The sequence below is a fragment of the Heteronotia binoei genome, chromosome 17 (genome assembly GCF_032191835.1).
Source record: "Heteronotia binoei isolate CCM8104 ecotype False Entrance Well chromosome 17, APGP_CSIRO_Hbin_v1, whole genome shotgun sequence".
NCBI classification, from domain to species: Eukaryota; Metazoa; Chordata; class Lepidosauria; order Squamata; family Gekkonidae; genus Heteronotia; species Heteronotia binoei.
Window position 1 is genome coordinate 25322679 of NC_083239.1, and position 12132 is coordinate 25334810.

The 12132-nt window shown below is 39.7% G+C and overlaps 1 protein-coding gene across 1 annotated transcript in view; it reads left to right on the forward strand.

Moving 5' to 3' along the window:
• Positions 1-407: 407 nt before the first annotated feature.
• EPB41 (erythrocyte membrane protein band 4.1) overlaps positions 408-12132 on the forward strand; it is a 103338-nt gene continuing 91613 nt past the window's right edge. The window contains exon 1 of the mRNA XM_060258514.1: positions 408-505. Coding sequence (XP_060114497.1) covers positions 471-505 — 35 coding nt within the window. The 5' untranslated portion in view covers positions 408-470. The remainder of the gene's footprint in view (positions 506-12132) is intronic.

Sequence of the window (12132 nt, forward strand, 5' to 3'; positions counted from 1 at the left end):
GGCGGCGGCGCAGAGAAGAGCCGCCCTCCTCCTCCTCCTCCTCCCCGTTGTTCCCCTCTCGCCACTGGCCGGGGATATGGTCCTTTGGCGGGGAGGGAGGGAGGGAGTGATCTGTCGCTGCTAGTGTTGGGCTGCGCAGAGGTGCCATGATTTGCCGGGAGGGAGGGCTGGCTGGCTTTCTGGCCCGGGTTGGGCCGTGCCTCGGGCTGGCATGGTGGTGGGCACTGGGCAGCGATAAGCCGCCTCTGAGGCTCAGGGAGGGAGGAGGGGGCTCTTGCGTGTGCCAAATGGGGCACGCATGAGGACTGTGCGTGGGGCAGAAGAAGAAGAGGGGTGTATTATGTGTTTGTGTCGCGGGGTGGGGGTCTCTGCCTTAGCTCTTTAATCATCATCACCCCCTCCCCTCTATTCTGTGTGGAGCATTATGGGTTAGGAGATTTGTGACTCCATAAGGCGATCGGCTGGGAGAGATGGTAGAATGGGAGATTAGATGGGGAGATGGCGGGTGAGCCTTGGAACTCTTTCCCTCCCGTTTTCACTTGAATTGCTTGCAGGAGGCGGGGGGGGGGGGCGGGCTGCATGCGTTGAATTGCAAGCCTGGTTGCTTCTCCGAATATTAACCTGTATTTTGTTGTAGGGAGGGAAGGAGAGTATGGTGGCAGGTAGAAAGAGATCGTGGTGACATCCCACCCCTTGCATGGCGGGGCGGGGGAGGGGCTCAGCAGTTGTGTAAGCGGTCGGGGGAGAGAGAGAGGTGGGGGCGAGGACAATGCTGCACAGGTAAAAGGAGTTGCGTTGCCAGCTCTTGAGATGGAGCCAAAGCCGTTGTTGTGACCAAAGCTCTCCACCCCCCACCCCTGCTTCCGCTAGCCTGCTGCCTATGTTGTTGACTTGAAAGAATAAAGATTTACACACATGGAGTTATTTATAAATACTCTAGGTCGATGTTAATGGTAATCGGGTCAAGCTTAGATTGTTTTTTTCCCAGCATGCCCTGTTTATATAAATCTTCCTATATGCAGTCCAGAAATATTTTATGGTTTAATTTTTGCTAAACGACACCGTGCAGTTAGAAGAAATCATTCTTGAAATGAATTCGAAAGTGACATGCAGTGTGTGACTCTTAAATTAAAAAAAAAAAAGTAACAGGAATGCTAATTGCTGTATGTGAGGTTAGATATACAATTCCTGTTTTAACATCAACAGGAAAAGAGATGAGTGGTTCTTTCTTTAGATAGGTCTGTGATCTGTATAGAAAGTTTGAAGTGATACATGGGGCTGCAAATAATCTACATTTGGCTTTTTTGTGTTGTGTTTCCATTTACTTGTGCTTCTTTGAAAGGAATAACATTTCACTTAAGTATTTAGAATAAACTTAATTTCTAAGGTTGTAAGCTTCTTTTAAAAACATTTCTCATATCATTTAGTTATGGATGTGCTGAGATGCAATTTGATGAAGCAGTCTGATTACAGCCATATAGTGGCTGGTGTGCACAGCAAACTTAAATGTTTTAATGAGTTATACTCCAATTGTACTCCAGACATGCTGTCTCAAAAGGATGATGCCCTCCTCAAAAGTTATATACAAACAAAAATAATTACTGGATATAATTACTGGATATAGCTTGTAGGTGAATGTAAGATGAACCCCTCTTTTATTTATTTATTTGCAGGGATTAATCTTGCATTTGAGAAAATTCAGTATGTTCTACAAATTCACTCTTGTCTCTGTTAATAAGAAATGGCATATACAAAGATTTGGAACTATGAATTTATTATATCTGTAGAATTGCTGATACATTGAGAGCCTTAAGCTTCAAGTAAAAACTGGTAATAACAGCTATACATCATAAATAACATATTTCTGCCTTGATGAAGTACTGCATCATGCCAAGTTGTAAAAGATAGGCTCAAGAGAGAGAAGGGTTTGCAGAAATAATTCTCCCCCTAGCAATCTACTATTCATGGCTTTAGCAAATATCCTCTTTATCTTGACTCTGCTGGCAGCTTTATCAGTTATGCCGGCTGTCAGAGTTTTGTTTAATGATGTAATCCTGAGTTAATAAGAGAATTCCAGCTGCTGCTTGTGTTGAAGCAGTGTGCTGAATGTAGACTGGGAATAGCCTTTTGTATGGAGTATCAATCTATGAGAGCCTGAACTTCATATGTATTCTTCACAGATGTCAATTGTATTAATTTTAAGAGCTACAAAGTGTACAGAAATATATAAAAGCCAAGCAATCTATGGGCATGCTAAAGGCAGTATTTCAGGATGATCTATTTATTATATCAGGCCATATTTTATTGTTTTGTTCATTCATGAGAGTGAATTGAAATGCATGGTAACTAATAAAAGGCAGCAAATTATTATCATATCAATATTTTGGCTGCCATAGGATGCACCATTAGGGTTTTCTGCCTTAAGCACCAAAGGACTTGAACTCTTTCTGTACCACAGTACAAAACAATAAGAAGCTGAGACTCTATACAGAGTGCAAGGCTTCTATTGGTCCAAGCTCGACTTTCCTTTTTATGGCTTACTTTCCTCCTCACTGTAAAGTTGCATCTGTTAGGGTGTTCAAGGCATGAAACCTTCAGAGGTGGTTTGCCATTGTCTGTCTGTGATTAGCACCCTAGACTTCCTTGGTGGTCTCCCATCCAAGTATACTAACCAAGGCCAACCTTGCTTAGCTTCCGACAAGATTAGGCTAGCCTGGACTATTCAGATCAGACACTGGGAAATTTGGCCAATTGTTTACCTATCATATCTTTACTTGTTGTTGCTGCTTCACACTTCAAACCCAGCAAAACCATTTTCCTGGTTGAGGTAACTATATGTGGGAAGCACATGTTAGTCACAGAAGTAGAAAGGCTTTTCTGAGCAGACTGCAAGCTGCACCTAGATGATAATGGCTGGTCATGTCACCCAAGGCCAGAGTTGCATATCTCTCTGACAAAATGGGCTGTGACTCATATATTGAAATAAATGTCAGTTTTTAAGGCACCACTAACTAGACTTCTGTTTATTTTTCTATGACAGACTCACATGGCTACTACTCCTTTGTGGAGTCCATAGGCCAGCTACCCTCATAAATTGTATTGTGTTTTTAAGGTGCCTGAACTATTTTAAAATATTGCAGTAGGTTGGTGATTAGAACTGTAGTCCATATAATCATGGTGCATTTAGGATGAGAAGGGACTTCTGAAGTTTAGAACCATTGATAAGAAAACATTCATTCACACTTGGATATTTTCACTATTTGCTGCTGTAGTTCTTCCTACTCTTGTTTCTCATTATTTTTGAGAAACCAGTGTATAATTTTGATCCATCCTACTGGAATGTCATCACTGTTTGCCAAAACAAACAACAGTAAATGTTCATGGAAGTATTGCTAAATGGCATTGGTAATGTGCTGATCCTTTTTGTAAACTATGTTATGGTAATTTTCTGTTTTAAAAATGCACTGCTTTTAGTATCCAAAATGTGATGATTTCTGCAGCTTAATCCAGAGAAACAAAAGGAAAGATGATTGATTCAAGTATGCATTCCTGTGTACCAAATTATATTATGATTTGTGGAGTGTAGAATAATAGGTAGATTTACTTTTATTTGTTTTTATGCATTGACTGGGTTATATTACATGGGTGGCCGAACTGTGGCTAGGGAGCTACACGTGGCTCTTTCTCACATATTGAGAAAGAGCCTCACCCCCATCAGCTGACTTATAGAAGACATTTGTCTCTTTAAATCCCTTCTCCAAGCAAAGCCAGCCAGTGGCTTGGAGACTGCATTTAAAGTTAAAATTGTTTTTTTCCAACCTTCCCCATCTCCTTCCTTCCTCTCCTACCTCCCTTCTGCCCATTTTTTTCTAATTCAGGGAGCTAGAGAATGCTTGCCAAAGTGTTTAATTTTCAAGAAAAAATTCAGGAAATAGACATTTCTAGTTATCTAGTAGTTCAGTTTATTACCATCAAAAATAAGTTAAAAACTGAAACAAATAAGATGTGCTGGCAGCTCATGGCTGCTTTTATTCTTGCCTTATGCGCTCTCTCTCTCATGTGTAATCAGGGCTTTTTTGTAGCAGGAACTCCTTTGCATATTAGGCCACTGTACTAAGAGCGCTGCAAGCTCTTGGAGGATTGGCTACATCAGGGGTGTGTGGCCTATTGTGCAAAGGAGTTCCTGCTACAAAAAAAGCCCTGTGTGTAATAATATATAATTGCACATTGAATTGAATGGGGGCGTGGTTGGCATTGCAATTGCTGGTGGGCCAGAGCAAGTCTGGCCACGTTCATGTCTTATGGCTCTCAAACATCTGATGTTTATTCTATGTGGCTTTTACGTTAAGGAAGTTTGGCCACCCCTGTTATATCACATGCGCAGAATATGTATGTTGGTCATTCTTCTTGCACATGTAGTGATTTTCAGACTGTATATAGGTTTTTCATAAAGAGGATCAGTAGTAACAGGTTCTGAAAGACAGATTACTTATAACTGCTGGTTTTCTTTTTCACTGTGCAGTTGTGGGGTGTCTTGGATATATTTTAGGTTACTCAGTTCAGTGAGACTGAACAGTCCTTGCTGTGAATGCGCAGAGTTCGTGCCCCACCCCACAGTCCTCTGAAACACACTGGCTTTGCATGGCAAATGTTCAGGGATTCCTCAATGCACAAATGCTTTTTTGTTTCAAATGGTGTGGTAACAAGCAGAAGACAATTTGGAAGTTTCGTTATGAATCTCTGTAGCACAGACAGGATTTGATTTTGTTTATGATTTATAGTTAATCCAGATTCCAGACAAAATCATTAGTCGTTAATACTTGTCCCATTTTAACGTGGAACTAGTGTTCACAAAACTTCCAGATATCAATTGAAGCACATCTAGCTTCCTTAAACTGTCCTATGTTGAGAATATGCTTCTTTCTGAGTTAAGATTTTAAAGAATCCAGAGAGTTTTAAAGAGAGTTACTTGATCTGTCAAATCCATATATAAATTATATTTTAGTAGATTACAAATACATTCCCCAGGCAAAGCCATTATCTTGGTTTGATATGCTACTTTAAAAATCTGCTGAAAAAGTGGACCTTGTCCTGTGTTAATGTATATCTTTCTTTGTATATCTATAGTGAAAGCATGTATACTGCCGTGAACTCCTTGGAGGAAAGATAAATATGTGAAAACATGTATACTTCTCCCATCAGCTGTTGGGAAATCAGTACATGGTGATATTGCTGAAGTGCCCTGAACGAACTTTGTGTAGTTCATATACTGATTATAATGCTGACTTGTATAGCTACAGTACAACACCTACACAATGCAATACATTAATATGTGCATTATTGTCTATTGTGGAAAGCATAGAACTGGGTCTTTGAAAGTCCAGGTGTATCAGTAAAGGGATTCAGCTGTTGGATCTGTCTTAGAACTGTCACCTTTCTGACTGGAATGGTTATTAGACATTCCAGTGAGAGTTACTTGATATAGTTTGGGCATTGGCAAGTCACTAGTTGGAAGTCTACAAAGGTCAATTTTTGTGGACCTTTGTAGTCATGTAAATCAGTGGTACTCACTTTGCAGATCCTAGAGGACCACATTCACGATTCCTATTAACCAAACAGTGGCACGGCCACTGTATGCCCTGTGCACCACCTCAAACATGAACAATAACATATATGTATCATACAACCCTTTAATTACTACAGTACCTCTGTGTATGGAGAATTTTCTCACTGTACTACTATTGAACTTGGCCAGCCCTTTTTATCCAGTCACAGTTATGGTGCAAAACAGTATGCAGGCATTTCAGTCCTCCAGAATTCATAAATGCTTTATGTTAAATGTTCCCTTCAAGTTTTGCTCTAGTTCTGCAGGAGGGTGGTGGTTGTTAGAATCCCTATTTGTGCTGAGTTTTCTGCTAATAAGAAATTTGGTTTTATGGACTGACACTCAACACTGCTATGCCCCGTTCAGCTGATACATTGACCCAGCCTCATACACAGAGGTACTGTGGCTCCATAGCTTTATCACCATGAGCAAGATGTGTTGTGTTTTAAAATAAAACTGTAAATTTTACCTTGGGGCCATATCTGTATGTTTGTGCCATCAAGTCACAACTAACTTATGGTGACCCAGTAAGGGACGTTCAAGACAAGTGAGAAGCAGAAGTGGTTCGTCAGTGCCTTCCTTTCCAGAGTGTTCCTCAGTGGTTTCCCATCAAAGTACTGATCTTGCTTAGCTTTCAAGTAGTTCAGGAAAACTTGATTTTCTATATGACAAGCTTTTTCAAAATAACTTAAAACCCAACAATAAAGTATTGAAAGTGTATCAGAAAATATTTGGATGAAGCCTTAATCAAAAGATCTTCACTGACAGTTCAGTTCTTTAAACATTTCCTGCAAATAAGCCTCATTGAACACACTTCAGTAGGATTCTGATATGACCTACTTAGAATTGCTTTCTAATTGTCCAAAGCTAACAAAAACTTCTTGAAGTTAAAAAAAAAATGAATATGGGGACAAACTGACAGCCAATGAAGTTAGCATAGAGTGGAGTATGCGCAAGCATACTATACGATACCACACATGAGTGGAGTACATTTTGTACCAATTTAAGTTGAGTTGTCTTCAAGAACAAGCCCCACGTAGAGTGTATTATTATAGATAGAATGAGGGAAAGAAGAGAAGGCCAGAGAGGCACATCAGGGCCAAGAATGGCATGATTGGCAAATCAGAGATTTGCAACAGGAAAGCAAAACTAGTGGAAATTACATCTCCCCCTACATTAGGGGAAAATTTAATCTTGATACAATCTAATAAGATCATAATACTTCTGGAAGTTTACAGTTTACACACTAATTTCTATAGGAAAATATCTGTTTTCCAGCCAAGTGTGCAAGCTGGAATATTATTTGGAAGTATATATGCCCTCTTTTGACTCTAACCAAGCCTTCAATTCATAAAGTTAATGTACTAGAAGTAGTACAAAAATAAACACAGAACAATTATCACCACTTGAAAGAAAATAGCTAAAATAGCATTGAATTAAAGACCTGCAGGAAAAATTTTATTATGTAGATTAGCATGTGAATTTCAGTTTGTCTTATTTTGCACATCTCTCCTTTCTAACCATTCTTGTAGGTCCTCTAACCCCCAAGAGCCACATTTCAGGAAGCTCAGTGAATTGCAGTGGGAGACAGGGAAGTTCTATTTTGCTGACTGAAGCACCTTCCATTAATGGAAAATTTAATCTGGATCCAGCCCTACCTTTTGTAATGCTGCTCTCAAAATATGGAAATTATTTACTGCTACAAAGGTTTTATATCTCCGAAGGTTTGACAGTACTTCTCCAATATTTGACAGTACTTCTCCAATGCTCTCAAATATGGAAATTACTTACTATAACTATAGCAAAATAAACTTTAAAGTATGATTTGGAAAAGGAACATATTTAAGATGTTTTAACATTTTATATACAAACTTTTTGCTGTATTCACATGGTATATAATTCTCTCTTGTGCTACTTTGTTCTAAGTGACAGTGCCAACTAAAGCCAGAGCCATATTCTTGCATCTGGCACTCCATCCTAAACATACTACTTGAAAATGTGGCATTGATTTAAGTGAAATCTATTTCTAAGTAATCAGTGTTTAATGTACTTAAACAGTTTGCTTCTGAGGTCTGCTGTGCACAGGAAGAAAGATGGATAGGATTAGATGCAAAGGTTTTTATCCCAGTGCAGTGTTATAAGCCATCATCTTGCGTTCGTTTACCAACTTAGACAGTGGAACTATGGTGAGGTTGCTGGGCATTTAAAGCAATCATTTATTAACTCAGACCACTGGTCCATGTAGCTCAGTACTATACAACCAAATTGGCAATGACACTCCAAGGTCTCAGGGGAAGACTTTCCCAGCCCTGTTTCAGGATCTTTTCAAACTGAAGTGATAAGGGATTGAATCTGGGACTTTTATGTGTACATGGCATGAGTTCTGCCAGTGAGCTGCCCTTCCATCCCAGATAGTTTGAATAGCTCATGTATGTGTATTTTAAAGTAGTCTGTACAGGCCAGTTACTTGAAGAAAATAGGAACACTGGGTTTTGGGGAAATGGCATCCAGTTCCTGACAATGTGTTCTTCTGTGTCCAAGGGGAAAGGTGGTTGAGGGAAGCCCAGAAACAGCCATAGTTATAAAGAAACTGAAGTAAGCTACGAGCTGTTTTGTGGTCTGGAGTCCGATAGTAGTTTCCGCTTTGGGGGATTTCTTCAGTTAAGCCTCTAATTCTCACTCCTTGAAGAAAAAATGTGGATTTTATCTCCATTTTGTGTTTCCTCTTCGATGTACCTCCGAAGGTTTGACAGTACTTCTCCAATATTTAAATAGAATCTAAGCTGTCAGGTTTTGCTGCTGGCTCCTTAGGGAAGCATCCTGTTGCACGACTGTAATTGAAGGTTCTTGTAAGAAAGAAGGACAAGTCTTTTATAGTGAAACACTGAGTGGTTTTAGGAATCCTTACACCATACAACAGCTTGTTCATATCACCTTGGGAAGAGTGGAACGTTTATGGAAGTGTAATGTTAAATACAAGTCCACAGAATGCCAGTAGTTTGGTGTAAGTGCTGATTAAAAAACACTCTTCAACACCCATATATGAGTAGACTTTAAATAGATTCCTCTGAGGCTGATGATTTGTAAACTGTAGGGGTACTGTATTTAAGTTTTTTGGTTTGTGCTCAAAATAATATCCAAAAGTGGTGCTTTGATTTATTAAATTACTATTATTTTGGATTTTCTCATTGCCTACTCTCTCTCAGGACTTGAATTCTGTGTTGACTGCAATTCTTGGCTTCTCTTTTGTTTTAATGGAATTAGTCAAATATTTTTGAGTGAGTAATTCATTCTTACAAATGTTACAGCAATTAATGTGACTTATCTTGCTCAAGTCTGACAAATGATGCTTCTTTAGCTTAAAGGAAATCATTATGGATAAAGTTTGCTTTATTCTTGGTTTTCTTGGTGACCCATGCAATGTATTACAAATGCCACTATAGTACAGATCAACCCTTTATTTGGCAATCTAAACTATTTTATAGAGGCAGAAAATAATTTTCTTGCATTGAGTTTCAGCAGGAAAGGAAGTCCTTCTGACCCATTTACAAGAGTTGTGTGTTATGCTTCCTGACTCTGGATGGAGGTACCTGTTTTTCATCTTTTCAAGGGGTAAATGGCAAAAAGCACCCTTCTGGTAGGAGCTTGCTCCACCTCATACAAGACCCTACATAGAAATCATTCCTTGGCAAGAAACTTCTGGATGTCTCATGCCAAGATAGTTGCTTGCAAATATATTGCAAGTGTGTATAATGCTATATAATGTGCATATATCTGTATATGTAGGATTGTAGCATTGTTCCTTTATGCAGAATTTTGTGTGTTCCATAGGAATGTGGTGAAAGTGTGTTCCTCAGTCAGTAGTGGAAAGATTGTGACAGGCTCACCAAAATGCCCTTTCCCTGCTGAAACTCTTCCCAGTTGTCACTGTCATCCTTTTGCAGCCTTTCTGTAGGATGAAGATGATTTTTCCTCCAGAACATTTGCTTTTAGGATGAAGTTTAGCAGCAGCAGCAGGCTTTGTTTGAGTATGTGTGTGCAATATGGCATAACCCTCTTTACTTCCCTTGAAAATTCTTGCTTTTGCAAACAGAGTTGGAATCCACTGTCAAGATCACTGTCCCTTTAGGCAACCCTGTAGTTTTAGACAGTTCTTGCACATAAACAGGGTGAAATCTGTGATTTGGGTAGACCTGACAGATCTAGTTTTACAAAATGGTCACAGTGGCATGAAATATGAGAACTTATTTAAAGTTCAGAGCAGTTACAGCAGTTTTGTAGTCTACTACCCCATAAAAACAGTGAGTATGAAACATCTTTTTTTGGGGGGGGGAGGTGTATTTTTTTTAAAAATGTGGTATTGTGTGTGTGTGTGCTCACCTGGAAGTCATGGTAACCTCTGGTGACTGACCCCTATTGAGAACTTGGAGGATATTCAGAGAGGTGGCTAAATGAGGCCTACCCCGACCTCCTGACTCCTGGTATTCCAAGGAGGTCTCCCATCCAAGTACTTGCCAGAGTTGACCCTGCTTAGCTTCTGAGATCTTACAAGATCAGGCTTGCCTGGGCTATCCAGGTCAGGGCAACACGAATCATCTTCAACAATTTTTGCTGCCTTATCAGGAATGGGTGTGACCCTGTGACAGTGTTGTGTTGCAAAGGTCAAGTGTATTTGTGCATCCTGTTCTTTTGTTTCATTACGCTGTGTTGGAATTTAATTATAGCCTTTCCTCATACTTTTAAAAATATGGTTATCAAATTTCAAAGATTGAAACTAGTGATGTTTCTCTGATACTATACCTTTTTTTAACATTGTATTTAATTAATTAAATGCAATGATGTAACCTGCCCTGAGCCTGTTCTATGGAAAGGGCGGGCTAAAAATTGAATTAAATAAATAATTTCATTTGGCAGAAGATTTTTGATAGTTTTGAAAACCAAAGATCATTTTTTGGGGTAATCAGTTGTGTAATGTTAAACAAGCCTGACATGTTCCAGGAAATACACTTAATATTATACTCACTCTGATTTGCATATTGTCATCTGACTTCTCTATTTTATCAAATTCCTTTGAATCAACTAATATTGACCCATTCTTATATGTATAAGCAGGAACTAAATTGGGGCTCTCAACAGAGCCAGCAGGGAGAGGGCCAGTTAGAAGGGAGGGCTCGGTGCGACTCAGATTCTTATATTTCCAAGCAACAATGGGAGCATTATTTTGTTAACCTGTTTAATGACCAGCTCGAGGATAACACAATAACATATTGTGTATCCCCTCCCTGACAACTGGTTTGCCTGAGTGGCCACCTGTAACTTTGTGTGAAATTAAATCTCTTATCTCCTCTATGAGGAGTAATAAAGCCCCAGGTGAAAATTTCATCCCGCCAGATATGTTTAAGGTTTTTCAATCTTGGTGGGCACCTGTACTAGCCACTCTCTTTGCTACTATTGACAAGACTGGAAGATTTCCTAGGGAATGGTCCTTCTCTATTGTGGCCCCAATCTATAAGAAGGATGATCGCTCCAACCCTGCAAATTATAGGCCGATAAGCTTGTTAGATGTTGCTGGAAAATTGTATGCTAGACATCTTTTATCCAAACTGGAATCATGGGTCTTTGACAATGAATTGTTAGCACCATATCAAGCAGGATTCAGACAGGGTCATTCCTCCCTGGACCATTGTTTATTACTACAACACCTGATTAACAAATACACAACTCGTCCCTTTAAAAAATTGTTTGTGGCATTTGTTGACCTTAAAGCGGCGTTTGATTCGATCTCGAGAACCTGCCTATGGGTAAAGCTAAGTAAATTGCACATTGACCCAAGGCTTCTTGCACGGATAATAGGCCTGTACTCCAATACAAGCCTGAGGATCCGATTTGGTCCGTATGGCCAATTGTCCAGCCCAGTTAAAACAACAAAAGGCATTCGCCAAGGGTGTATTTTGGCTCCCCTTCTTTTTAATTTATATTTGAATGACATAGTAGATTTCCTGGCAGGTCCCCACTTTTTTCCCATTAGAGTTGGTGAGAAATTCATTTCTACTCTGCTATATGCAGATGACACCCTCTTAATTTCTCATACCCAAATTGGGCTGAGAAGATTATTGGGTCGTTTTAGCCAGTATTGCAAGGATAACCTATTACACGTAAATTATGATAAAACCAAGATTATGGTCTTTGCTCGGAGACCTAAATACTATAATTGGAAGATGGATGGGATACCACTTGAACAGGTTCCCTCTTTTAAATACCTAGGTGTCCTGTTCCACCACTCAGGCTCTCTGGCCCCTCATATTGATTCTGCTAACCATAATATTGAAAAGGCGATGATGGGGCTACTGAGATTTTATAGAAGAAGAGGTGGATGCCTGGTTTGCCCAACTGTTGAGATATATCAAAGGAAATTATTACCGCAGCTGCTATATGGAGCGCCAGTGTGGGCCCCTGGTAATCTCCACCCTCTTGAAGTTTCCCAGAATAAATTTATGCGTAGGCTTCTTGCGGTTCCCCCTTCAACA